The sequence below is a fragment of the Saccostrea cucullata genome, unplaced genomic scaffold (assembly GCF_032062105.1).
Source record: "Saccostrea cucullata isolate Sc308-1 unplaced genomic scaffold, CSIRO_AGI_Scuc_v1 ctg46, whole genome shotgun sequence".
NCBI classification, from domain to species: domain Eukaryota; kingdom Metazoa; phylum Mollusca; class Bivalvia; order Ostreida; family Ostreidae; genus Saccostrea; species Saccostrea cuccullata.
The window spans coordinates 172001-185172 of NW_026935190.1; the positions used below are offsets into that span (position 1 = coordinate 172001).

At 33.0% G+C, this 13172-nt stretch overlaps 1 protein-coding gene and 1 long non-coding RNA gene across 10 annotated transcripts; both read right to left on the reverse strand.

The window, feature by feature from the left end:
• Positions 1–622: 622 nt before the first annotated feature.
• LOC134242156 (uncharacterized) lies at positions 623–1424 on the reverse strand. The gene is made up of 3 exons (XR_009986809.1): positions 1262–1424; positions 807–927; positions 623–683 (listed from the first exon to the last, which is right to left on the reverse strand). It is a non-coding gene; the product is annotated as an uncharacterized LOC134242156 (long non-coding RNA).
• Positions 1425–1914: 490 nt separating this feature from the next.
• Positions 1915–12713, reverse strand: LOC134242154 (integrin beta-like protein 1). Of its 9 annotated transcripts, none has more exons than XM_062724198.1 (12): positions 12637–12704; positions 12202–12223; positions 11867–11986; positions 11684–11779; positions 9258–9371; positions 8882–9001; positions 8695–8790; positions 6284–6397; positions 4907–5002; positions 3794–3907; positions 2230–2343; positions 1915–2081 (listed from the first exon to the last, which is right to left on the reverse strand). In XM_062724198.1, the coding sequence occupies exons 1-12, from the start codon at positions 12674–12676 to the stop codon at positions 1934–1936; spliced, it is 1194 nt and encodes a 397-aa protein (XP_062580182.1). In that variant the 5' UTR covers positions 12677–12704; the 3' UTR covers positions 1915–1933. The 9 variants fall into 9 exon arrangements, with proteins under 9 accessions (XP_062580182.1, XP_062580183.1, XP_062580185.1 ...); XM_062724199.1 differs by having other exon boundaries at positions 2230–2340; positions 12637–12700; XM_062724201.1 differs by lacking the exon at positions 8695–8790 and having other exon boundaries at positions 6284–6394; positions 12637–12713.
• Positions 12714–13172: the final 459 nt, after the last annotated feature.

Here is a 13172-nt window from a genome sequence, read left to right on the forward strand (position 1 = left end):
TCACGTTTCTCTTAATTCCTCTATTTATTAAATAATATTGTTAAAAAGACTGAAATTTACGGAGATAATGAACATCTTTATTGGAAATGCATCTGCCAAAGTAGAAAAGTCGTAAGTTTTTAAGCTGTTGATTTTGGTTAAATTTTGTGATTTCAAATTTTCTAAAAGTCCCTTGGAATGCTTAAGCATCCACATCTAATTTACATCACTTCTCGAGCGTATTATTGCAAGTACACCCGAAGGTATTCTTCATATTTTAGTGAGGAGTGAAGATTAAGAAGCTTGGTGGAACATTTACATGAAGTTTTCGAATCCAATATATACAAGGTAATTCAAATTTATGTTGGTTGTTGGGAATATTAAAAATATTCAAAATTAACATATGATTTTGAAGATTTTCTTTCTTAGATAGGGAGCTATCATAATTGATTAAAGTTGGATAAGCACTATTAGAATTTCACCCCAACCCCTCTAAAATACAATATAGATAAAGAGCCGTACAAAGATAATATTTTTTTTTCCTGCTTTGTAAGCAGGAACCAGTGCATACTGATCGTGTAATCTATAAAAAAATATTTTTACTAAAGAAAACAGTTCATCAATATTTAATTTGATAAAATAACACGCTAGTAAAAAGACAGCACAGAAACAAAGGAATGAATTTTAAAACGGTCTTTGCTCATCTACAAAATAATGAAAAATATAAATAATGCAATCAGAATAATATACATGTAATACATTTTCTCTTGATAAAATAAATATCAATTTATAATACAGCAACTGTATCATATAAAATAACCATATACTTAAGGGTGATGGCCGCTGTCATGGTGGCAGGAGCAATGGCCATTATGACATTCAGCAACCTGGTTATCTGCGCATGTGCAGTCGGTAGGAGCTGTGCATGTTTCCTTTTCTCTTTTCCCACTAAATACATATTAATTTTCTTAACACAGTGCTAAATGTAGTATGAATAAGATGAAAATAAAGAATTTCCAATATTGGATTAAAGTAGTGGCAATTCATTTGCTTTGATCATTGTTTTCAATGAAGACCGGATGGAGTAAATTCTTTCTACATATTGGCTTTTGCTCTGCTCTCAAAGAATATTTATTGATAATAACAGTAACACTGGATGTTGTAGATAAATAAATATAGATAGATATATATTTTTTTAAGTTCTGAAATGGATAATGGCAGGTCATGGGTTAAGGAATTTTTGAGATTTTATGAACAGGAATCTGACAAAACCATGACTCACGGATGATGTGGTGGGTTGTGGTTTCCGTTGTCATGATGACCGTCATGGTGGCAGTGGCACATTCCGTTGTCACATGTGGCCACTTCATGGTCTCCTGTGCATGTGCAGTCGTCACTTATAGTGCAAGAAGTCGTCTGGCGTCTTCTTTTAATTAAATTGATACATTTAGCTTGCATCACTGATACTCTGTTAAGCTATTTGTTAATGATTACTAGTGCTTGGTTAACGACATTATGATTTTAGAAATCTTGAAATGAAAATGTTGAGGATTAAAAAAAGTTAAACAATGCCAAATAAATGGAAAAATAGGAATACAGGGCACAAAAAGAAACCCCTGTAACACAAGAAGCGGGATAACGCGCGGAGGAGAATGGGATCTCCTCTGTCAAGAGAACACCCCGCCCTAAACCTCCTGTGTTGATTAGAGTAAGGGTTAATACGTCGTCACATCAATGTAAAAACAACAGTCTAACAACTCATATCATACATATCAGTCATAAAAGGACCCTGCATCAAGTTACAGTAAATATATCCTCACTAAGTTGCCAACTTTCCTCTCTACACTTCACACATATTTGGGAAAATGGCAAAAAAAGGTGCTAAAATGAGGGGAAAAACCATATAGTATAGCATTTATAAATGTATACTAAAGAATATAAGTAAAACCATGACTCACGGATGATGTGGTGGGTGGTGGTGTCCGTTATCGTGGTGAGGATTATGGTGGCAGTGGCACATTCCGTTATCACAAACGGCTATTTCATGGTCGCCTGTGCATGTACAGTTGTCACTTGTAGTGCAAGAAACCGTCTGGCGTCTTCTTTTTAATAAAAAAACAAACAACCAACAATTTTCAATTTTGTTTTAGTGGGGATATTTTTTGTCTGGTTTTAATGTTAAATTTGCCATCCTATAACTCGTATAAATTTTGAAAACCTCACAGAGTTTAATAAATAAACTTGGCTTACAGATGATGGCCGCCATCATGGTGACATGAGCAGTGTCCATGGTGACAGGCAGCAACCTGGTTATCAGCACAAGTACAGTCAGCAGCGGTTGTGCAGGAGGCGACTTGTCTTCTACTCTCACAAAAATGTGAAAAATATAATTATTCATTAGTACAAAAAACTAAACATTTTCAGTAAATAAAATCAATAATTTATGTGTTGATGGCACGCATAGATCTATATGTTGGCGGGTAAACAATCTTGTAGTTATACTGAACATTGAAACCAACTACAATGGTATTATATTACTTTTTACGCATTTTCTATGGAATACGTGTACTTTGGATTGTGTATAATCGTTGTCTTGAAGGTTATGTCTGATTTTTAAATATATTATTTAGTAACATTGATTCAAATGATTAGATAGTGACCATAACAGCTGCAATGTGTATGATGATTAAATCTTCCCATACAATCTTTATACAATGAGCAGTCTTTGCAAAACACATTTATTCATTGTTTAAATTGAAGAGTCCTTTTGGATAATATGATAAGCATGATAAACAAATATTTGTATGGTAAACATTTATAATATAGGTAACTAATGTACACGTACAATCCACCGACTTGGACCTGACATATACGTTTTTTCTATGAAAATAGAGCGCTTTTTATAGATTAAAGGAGGCCATTATACATTATGGCAGAGCACGTCTGAAAAAAAATTACAAACACAAGAATCAATATTGTGTCCATGGTAAAAAAACAGCAATTGTGTTGCTGGCGCATGTACAATCAGCATTTGTTGTACATTGGCTAGTTTTCTTCATTAATTTATAAAATACATTTTCATAAAAAAACAATTAGCATAAATTAATTACTTATTTAATGCTATGATATTCGGAGAGGATCATCAAAAATATGTGCAAGGTGAATTTATGCATCGGAATTATTTCAATTCGTGGACAATAGTCAAAGAAATTCAACGATTTATCTACTAGCAGTAGTATCTTGTGATGTTTTCATATCTACAGAGGATTTTTTGAATCCATACTCACACAAGATTTGTTTAATTTATAAGGATGCAAGTTCTTGAGTAAGGATGGCCCATGAAATTCATGAGCATTGGACCCTCAACGAGGAAATTTGAATCTAAAATGAACTAAGCAATATTGAGATATGTCTTTGTGATGTAAACTTTCCCGACATAGTTTTCAAAATTGTCCAGTTATTCCGCGAATAAATTGTTTAAATTCTCAAAAAATTTGACGATCGTCGGAATGGCACAGTAGTTAGAGCACTTGATTTGCTCTAGACCCGCGGTGTAAGAACTTCCTCCTTACATCGGGGTTCAAATTCCACTGCCAGACGTATACTCCTTCACAAGAGACCGTATAAACCAAGATGCCGTGTTGCAGTAGGTCCTGGCACGATAAAGACGCCTCACTACTCAGTGACCCAGACTACCGAGTATAGATGAAAAATAGCGGCATGCAAGCGGTGGTAATTCAATATGAATGGACATTTTCGAAAGGAAAGGAAAACAATCAAACAAACAAGATTTTGATGCATAGTAATGACTTACGGATGATGGCCGCCATCATGGTGACATGAGCAGTGTCCATGGTGACAGGCAGCAACCTGGTTATCAGCACAAGTACAGTCAGCAGCGGTTGTGCAGGAGGCGACTTGTCTTTTTCTATCATATAAATTATGAACTGGCAACTTTAATAATATTATTAAATAAATTGTAAGGACAATAAATCGAGTATTAAATATACGTAAAAGTTATAATCACAGTTATGGTGATGGTACCCAAGATATTTATGCGTGCAACTCATCCAGCCAGAAGTAAGACCATAGCAGCAGACAAGATAATTTGATTTTTTTTCTTAACATTTCTCATAGACTTCCCTTGTTTGATTTATTTTGATGTTTAAAATGCTATATATGTCTATTCAAAAGGCATCCCACAAACGTTTCTATTTACTTGTAATGATTTATTATGATATATCAGAAGTCTGCAAATTATTTTAACTGCTTTCTGATTGGCTGAAATGTCTGTCCTCTATGAGAAACCAAGATACATAAAACAAAATTCTGCTCGGTACAACCAGCTTATTGTTTAATGCACTAAAGACCGGTTCATATTCAGGATATCATCGGTATAAAGTCTTTATTCTCCTATATTGATGTTTTATTCGAAATAAATGATTTTAAAAATGCTATCAAATTAATTTTTCATAGTTAGGAAGAAATTTGCCATTTTCAATGAATGCACACTTTATGTAGATGCACATCCTGTTGGTGTATTTGCTATCTGTTCATTACATGACTAGGATTACCTTGAATACTTATCTTATATCTATGTCTGATAATTTTAAGTGAACTTATTCTATATGCACTTAAATTGAACCCATAAAATAAAACAATATTCACAACAGATAAAGACATAACAATTCATTCCTCTTAAAGGAAAAGATATTCATATTATCAAAAGAAAAGTGAAATGACTCACTAACCACCCCTGTATTTAATATTTCTGGAAGAAATATTACTTACTGCTGGCTAAAATCTTAAAGGAACATTATATATACTTTGCCTATTTTGAAATGATCCTATTAAAATGTATCAGAATTTAATGAATACAGTTTCTCAAATTAGTTATCTATAACATGAATTTCAGATCTAATCTCACCCGTTGTGTCCACAATCACAGTGTCCATTAGAGTTACATACACCTGTCTGTCCGTCAGGACATGTGCACTGATGACCATTATGACAAAGAGCACGTCTGAAAAATTAACACAAATAATCAAACGTAGAACATTACACTGGAATCTAAATGGATTCTCAAATGAATCTAGACTCATAACATACGGATGATGGCCGCTATCATGGTGACATGAGCAGTGTCCATGGTGACAGGCAGCAACTTGGTTGCTGGCACATGTGCAATCAGAATCTACTGTGCATTGGCTCGCTTGTCGTTTGCTTTAATCAAAAAATGAACTTAGACATAAAATGTAGTCTCAACATCTATTTGTTCTAAGGTTTTTTAATCATTTCAATTCTGTAAACGTTTTATATACCCTAAAATCTTGAAAATAAGCCGCGGCTTATTTTAAGTTTTGGTAAGAAATTTGGGGCTTATTTTCAAAACCGTCTTATTTTCAAATCGCGTCTTATTATCAGTACAAAAATCTGGTAAGCGGTGAGAGCATAATTTATTTAAATTTTACACCAAATTCAAGACATTTTAAAAACGAATCCTAAGTGGCAATGCGTTCTATCATATATATAGTTTAAACAAACGCCTGATTATACACAAACAAGAGAGTTTGATGGATGATCCATTAGGGCTTACGGATGATGGCCGCTATCATGGTGACATGAGCAGTGTCCATGGTGACAGGCAGCAACTTGGTTGCTGGCACATGTGCAATCAGAATCTACTGTGCATTGGCTCGCTTGTCGTTTGCTTTAAACACATTCAAATATCAAATCAATTACATGTATTAATTGTTTTCCCATATACTATTTAACTTTCATGTCAGTTTTTAATTTTAAAAAATTCAAATCTAATCTCACCCGTTGTGTCCACAATCACAGTGTCCATGAGAGTTACATACACCTGTCTGTCCGTCAGGACATGTGCACTGGTGGCCATTGTGACAAAGAGCACGTCTGAAAAAATTAACACAAAATTATTCATTTAAAGCAATACCAAACATTGGAATCAGAACTGATTATGAGATGACTTTACACTTTTGACGTACGGGTGATGACCGCTGTCATGATGACACGTGCAGTGTCCATGGTGACAAGCAGCAACTTGGTTGTCAGAACATGATGTGCAGTCAGCATCTGTTGTACACTGGCTAGCTGGCTCGCGTTTTCTTAATTCAAGAAATAAAAAAGCTGTTATTTGCTAACGATCATAAAATTCGTAATTGGCTTTATTTAACCTACTCTATTCTTTCCTTCTGACAACACCTCTCCCAACTTTTTTTTATCACAAAATGTTTATGTTCCCTTTACAGACAAAATGTTTGAAGCATAATAAATGACTTACGGGTGATGGCCGCCATCATGGTGACATGAACAGTGTCCATGGTGACAGGCAGCAACCTGGTTATCAGCACAAGTACAGTCAGCAGCGGTTGTGCAGGAGGCTACTTGTCTTCTCCTGTCATAAAATAGCTATATAATACTTTTAAAAGTTAAAAAATATTATAAACCGAGCATAAGACACACCGAATGACATTATCGTTGTGATAATGATATGGACAACAACAATGTTAATAACCCAGCAATCTGACATTTTCTATCATCTTTCCAATGGTATATTACTGTACAATCTATCAAACATCGCCAATGATAGAAAACAAGCAATGTATTACAGATAATTTTGGTTACATTTTCAATGGTATATTGTTTCACATCTATCCTCAAATTCTTTTATGAAATTTAGATAATCATTATCAATACATTTACACTTTATTTGGGTTTTATGTGATAACTCTTTGGAAGTAAGATAAGTTGATCTCTTGATGATTAAACCTGGATGTTAATTTTGCTAAGTGAAAGGACAACAGCCTAATATACATACCAATTTCGTACAATTGTCTTTGGGCGGGGAATACATCGAAATTAAAATGTTAAACATGGGAGGCCTCATATATACTAAATTTAATAGTCAGCGTTTTCTTTCAAATTTAAATTTGCAATTGTATTTTACAAATTAAATGTAAATATATTTAAACACTGTCTTAGCTTATTGGGTATGCCATGGACCCCACCGACAGTTTGAAACGTAGGATATTTTATGCATAACAGGTTTTGCCCCGTCATGCAAATTATCCCACGATTCCAAATATCGTTGATGTCCTGACTTATTCAAACAAACAAGACAGTCATTCCAGTCAGTCTAGACAGATATCCTTTTGTGAACAAACATTGTACTTCTAATTTTTTTAAGGTAATAGTTCCTTTTAAACCGTATTTTTCAAATGAACTTAATTAATATCTCAGTCATAGACATATCAGACTTATAAAGGTTCTCTGATTCCCCAATAAATATTAATATAAAATATATAATAAAATTTTTAAACAACAAGGAACAAGTGAATTTCATTCATGTTTTGCACACTTTTGTACTGGAGATCAAATATAGCTACAACTTACACTGGAATATTTGCAGTCTGTTACGTGCACATTTTTGACCTGACATACCCGGTAGTTAACGTTAGTCCCTGATATCTCTAGTAATTTATCTCCAAGCCAAACACTGAACAAAATATTATACATTTAATAGATAAAAAATTGATTTTATACTTTTTATCTTAAACTATTTTATTCTGTACTAGTCTATTATTTTTATTTTATTTTAGGTTGAAATCATGTAATATATATAAAGCATATAATACATCAATAGGGTGATCAAAAGACATCAAACGGCATTTCTAGAGCTACGTGAAACACAATTCCTTTTTGCAGTGTTATTTTTCTTCCAGTGAGAGTTATACTTCTTAAAACACATATAAGTCATCAAAGTTGTCTGAGTTGAACAAGTCAGTTTTGCTTCAAAACTTAAACACTCTCTAAACGACTGCATTGACGTTACGAAAATCATGCTTTATAACGTAAAAATATTGAATTGATTTATTTCATTTTTAACGTAGGATACCTATCACTCTTTCCTGATGCCACATTTGCTTATTTACTTTAATTGAGGATGCTGGCAAAGAAAGTATTTATCGAATACAATGCTTAAGTTACTTTAATTAGTTTAAAAGACCGTATTCTCTAGATTGTTTCGTATTAAAAAAAATTTCAATTATGAAAGATTATTTGGATTAGAAATCTTTAGTGTAAAGCATATGAATGTATCAAATGGCTTTTATTTCAAACTTTTTGATTTATACATTAATTAAGCAAAATCAATTGTGCAATAAAATTCCAGCTGTGTTGCACATCTTGCATATCAGGAAAATCTTTGTGAAGTGAATGCTTTTAGTTTTTTAAGTAAAAAACATGCTTCAACTCAAACTTGGTCGTGGATAATGATTTTTTTCATATTTTTTGTTAGGCCATTATATACACAACGAATTATATACGGATTGTCCGCCGTTTTTCCGGATCACAGGAAGCTCACTGTGGTATGACGGATCGGCAGTGATGCTTACTATTCTATGGCACTTGAACTCACCTCTGTTTTAATCCTAACTCTAATTCAAACATTTTAGCCTCACATCTTTAATACCAAACCAAGCTTGTTTTAAGATTGTCTACAGTGACTATGTATAGTAGTTTTGTTTATTTCGTTTTGTTGAAAGTTTTTGCTTTTTTTACGATGAAAGAAGAATAGAATTAGAAATATTTAGTGTAAAGCGTGCAAAAGTCCCAAAAGGATTTTATTTCTTCCATTTATACATTAAATTAGTTAGTCAGTTAATTAAAAAAAATATTCAAATCCATTCTCACCCGTTGTGTCCACAATCACAGTGTCCATTGGAGTTACATACACCTGTCTGTCCGTCAGGACATGTGCACTGGTGGCCATTATGACAAAGAGCACGTCTGAAAAATTAACACAACATTATTCATTTAAAGCAATACCAAACATTGGAATCAGAACTGATTATGAGATGACTTTACACTTTTGACGTACGGGTGATGACCGCTGTCATGATGACACGTGCAGTGTCCATGGTGACAAGCAGCAACTTGGTTGTCAGAACACGATGTGCAGTCAGCATCTGTTGTACACTGGCTAGCTGGCTCGCGTTTTCTTAATTCAAGAAATAAAAAAGCTGTTATTTGCTAACGAACATAAAATTCGTAATTGGCTTTATTTAACCTATTCTATTCTTTCCTTGTGACAATAAAAAAGCTGTTATTTGCTAACGAACGTAAAATTCGTAATTGGCTTTATTTAACCTATTCTATTCTTTCCTTGTGACAATACCTTTCCCGACTTCTTTTTATTACAAAATGTTTATGTTCCCTTTACAGACAAAATGTTTGAAGCATAATAAATGGCTTACGGGTGATGGCCGCCATCATGATGACATGAACAATGTCCATGATGACAAGCAGCAACCTGGTTATCAGCACAAGTGCAGTCAGCAGCGGTTGTGCAGGAGGCTACTTGTCTTCTCCTGTCATAAAATAGCTATATAATACTTTTAAAAGTTGAAAAAATATTATAAACCGAGCATAAGAGACACTGAAAGACATTATCGTTGTGATAATGACATGGACAGCAACAATTTTAGTAACCCAGCAATCTTACATCTTCTATTATCTTTCCAATGGTATGTTACTGCACAATCTATCAAACATCGCCAATGATAGAAAACAAGCAATGTATTACAGATAATTTTGGTTACATTTTCAATGGTATATTGTTTCACATCTGTCCTCAAATTCTTTTATGAAATTTAGATAATCATTATCAATACATTTACACTTTATTTGGGTTTTATGTGATAACTCTTTGGGAGTAAGATAAGTTGATCTCTTGATGATTAACCCTGGATGTTAATTATGCTAAGTGAAAGGACAGCAGCCTAATATACAAACCAATTTCGTACAGTTGTCTTTGGGCGGGGACTACATCGAAATTAAAATGTTAAACATTTTAATTTCGATGTAGTTGGGAGGCCTCATATATGCTAAATTCAGTAGTCAGCGTTTTCTTTCAAATTTAAATTTACAATTTTATTTTACAAATTAAATGTAAATCTATGGAAACACTGTCTAGCTTATTGGGTATGCCATGGACCCCATCGACAGTTTGAAAAGTGGGATATTTTATGTATAACAGGTTTTGCCCCGTCATGCAAATTATCCCACGATTCCAAATATCGTTGATGTCCTGACTTATTCAAACAAACAAGACAGTCATTCCAGTCAGTCTAGACAGATATCCTTTTGTGAACAAACATTGTACTTTTAGTGTTTTTTTTTTAAAGGTAATGGTTCTTTTTAAACCGTATTTTTCAAATGAACTTAACATCTCAGTCATCGACATATCAGACATATAAAGTTTCTCTGATTCCCCAATTAATATTAATATAAAATATATGATAAATTTTTTAAACAACAAGGAACAAATGAATTTCATTCATGTTTTGCACACTTTTGTACTGGAGACCAAATAAAGCTAAAACTTACACTGGAATATTTGCAGTCTGTTATGTGCACGTTTTTGACCTGACATACTTATCGTTAGTCCCTGATATCTCTAGTAATTTATCTCTAAGCCAAACACTGAACAAAATATTATACATTTAATGGATAAAAAATTGATGTTATACTTTTTATATTAAACTATTTTATTCTGTACTAGTCTATTATTAATTTTTTTAGGTTGAAATCATGTAATATATATAAAGCATATAATACACGTTATCAATAGGGTGATCAAAAGACATCAAACGACATTTCTAGAGCTACGCGAAACACAGTTCCTTTTTGCAATGTAATTTCTCTACCAATGACAGCAATACTTCTTAAAACACATATAAGTCATCAAAGTTGTCGAATTGAACAAGTCAATTTTGCTTCAAAACTTAAACACTCTCTTAACAACTGTATTGACGTTACGAAAATCATGCTTTATAACGTAAAAATATTGAATTGATTTATTTCATTTTTAACATAGGGTACCTATCACTCTTTCCTGATGCCACATTTGCTTATTTACTTTAATGGGGGATGCGGGCAAAGAAAGTATTTATCGAATACAATGCTTAAGTTACTTTAATTAGTTTAAAAGACTGTATTCTCTAGATTGTTTCGTATTAAAAAAAAATTCAATTATGAAAGATTATTTGGAATTAGAAATCTTTAGTGTAAAGCATATTAATGTATCAAATGGCTTTTATTTCAAACTTTTTGATTTATTCATTAATTAAGCAAAATCAATTGTGCAATAAAATTCCAATTGTGTCGCACATCTTGCATATCAGGAAAATCATCTTTGTGAAGTGAATGCTTTTAGTTTTGAAGTAAAAAAAATGTTTCAACTCAAACTTGGTCGTGGATAATGATTTTTTTCATATTTTTTGTTAGGCCATTATATACACAACGAATTATATATGGATTGTCCGCAGTTTTCCCGATCACAAGAAGCTCACGGTGGGTGTGACGGATCGGCAGTGATGCTTACTATTCTATGGCACTTGAACTCACCTCTGTTTTAATCCTAACTCTAATTCAAACATTTTAGCCTCACACCCTAAATATCAAACCAAGCTTGCTTAAAGATTGCATACAGTGACTATGTATAGTAGTTTGGTTTATTTCGTTTTAATGAAAGTTTATGCTTTTTTACGATGAAAGGACAATAGAATTAGAAATATTTAGTGTATAGCGTACAGAAGTCCTAAAAGGCTTTTACTTCGTCCTTTTATACATTAAATTAGTTAGTCATTTGATTAAAAAAAATATTCAAATCTAATCTCACCCGTTGTGTCCACAATCACAGTGTCCATTGGAGTTACATACACCTGTCTGTCCGTCAGGACATGTGCACTGGTGGCCATTATGACAAAGAGCACGTCTTAGAAATCAAACACAAATAAACAATTATAGTCAATTACACTGGAATCAAAATAGATGCTAGAATGACTCTACACTCATAACTTACGGGTGATGGCTGCTGTCGTGGTGACATGTGCAGTGTCCATGGTGACATTCAGCAACCTGGTTGCTGGCGCAAGATGTGCAATCAGTATCTGTTGTACACTGGCTTGCTTGTTGGCGTTTACTTAAATTATCAAAAAAAGTTATATTGAAATTATAGTTAAAAAGGACCTAAAGTTGTATATTTTCAATTTATATAGATGAAAGATTTTTTAAAACAAAAATCAAACACAGTGTATTTCAAACTTTAAAATTAAAGGTTGTGATAAAAACGATTCTTATTAAAAAAAATAATAATAATGAGCTAAATAATGAATAAGATTATGATACGGTTTTTACCTTACACCGGCGAAAGCCAACCCTGAAGAGGAACATAAAGAACATTTCAATGAATCATATTCACATCAAAATTTTCGACTCACTTATTAGATTTAATTACATGTTCCTTGTCTTGATAATTAAAAATATTAGATCCTACAGAGACTATAGTTATATATACTTCCCACATCTCAAAACAGAATGTAGTGTCTCTCAGATATATTAAGCATGCTTAAAAAATTGTGTATATGTACATTATAAATTTTGCTGAAGGCATCTATCGCAAATTAAATTACTATATTTTTTTTTAAAGATATGGATGAAGAAGTCTTAGTCAGCACTGCATTCGTGAAAAGGGATTTTGCAGGTTGACTTTTACGAATCTATTCTGCTATTTCAAGTAAAGTTAAGTGTTTGCAGTTCTTATAAAACCTTGAAAAATTCCAATATACAAACCTGCAAAAGCTACTACTGCAATGATCTGATAAATCCTCATTGTTACGTGTGATTAACAACAAAGATTACACCTAGAATACGCTTAAATATGATTTGTATCGTGCCGTCCTTCTGTCGTGATCAGCAAAAGACCTTGTTTCCTAAACTGTATGACCATTTCTTCATGATATAGCCGGATTCTGGGTCAAAGTACGGCAGAATTTTTCACCAGGACCTTGGAATTTTATTTGTAATAAGACGTTAGAAAAGGGAACGTGCACACACTCTCACATAGAGACTTACACACATGCTGAGGGAGATAGAAAGAGAAGAACATACTAGTAATTAAATGCAACTTTAATGTTACAGATTTATCTTTGTATGGTTGATGGTAAAGATTACTTATTACCTTCAATTGACCCTGGAGGAAAAGATAGATACGTAAAAAAAATTGTTGAGAATTCTGATAATTTGTGGCATAAAAAATCTAAAGTAATGCAGGTTGTGTTTTTGAACGGAATATATATATATAATTTACAACTCGACAGAAAAATCTT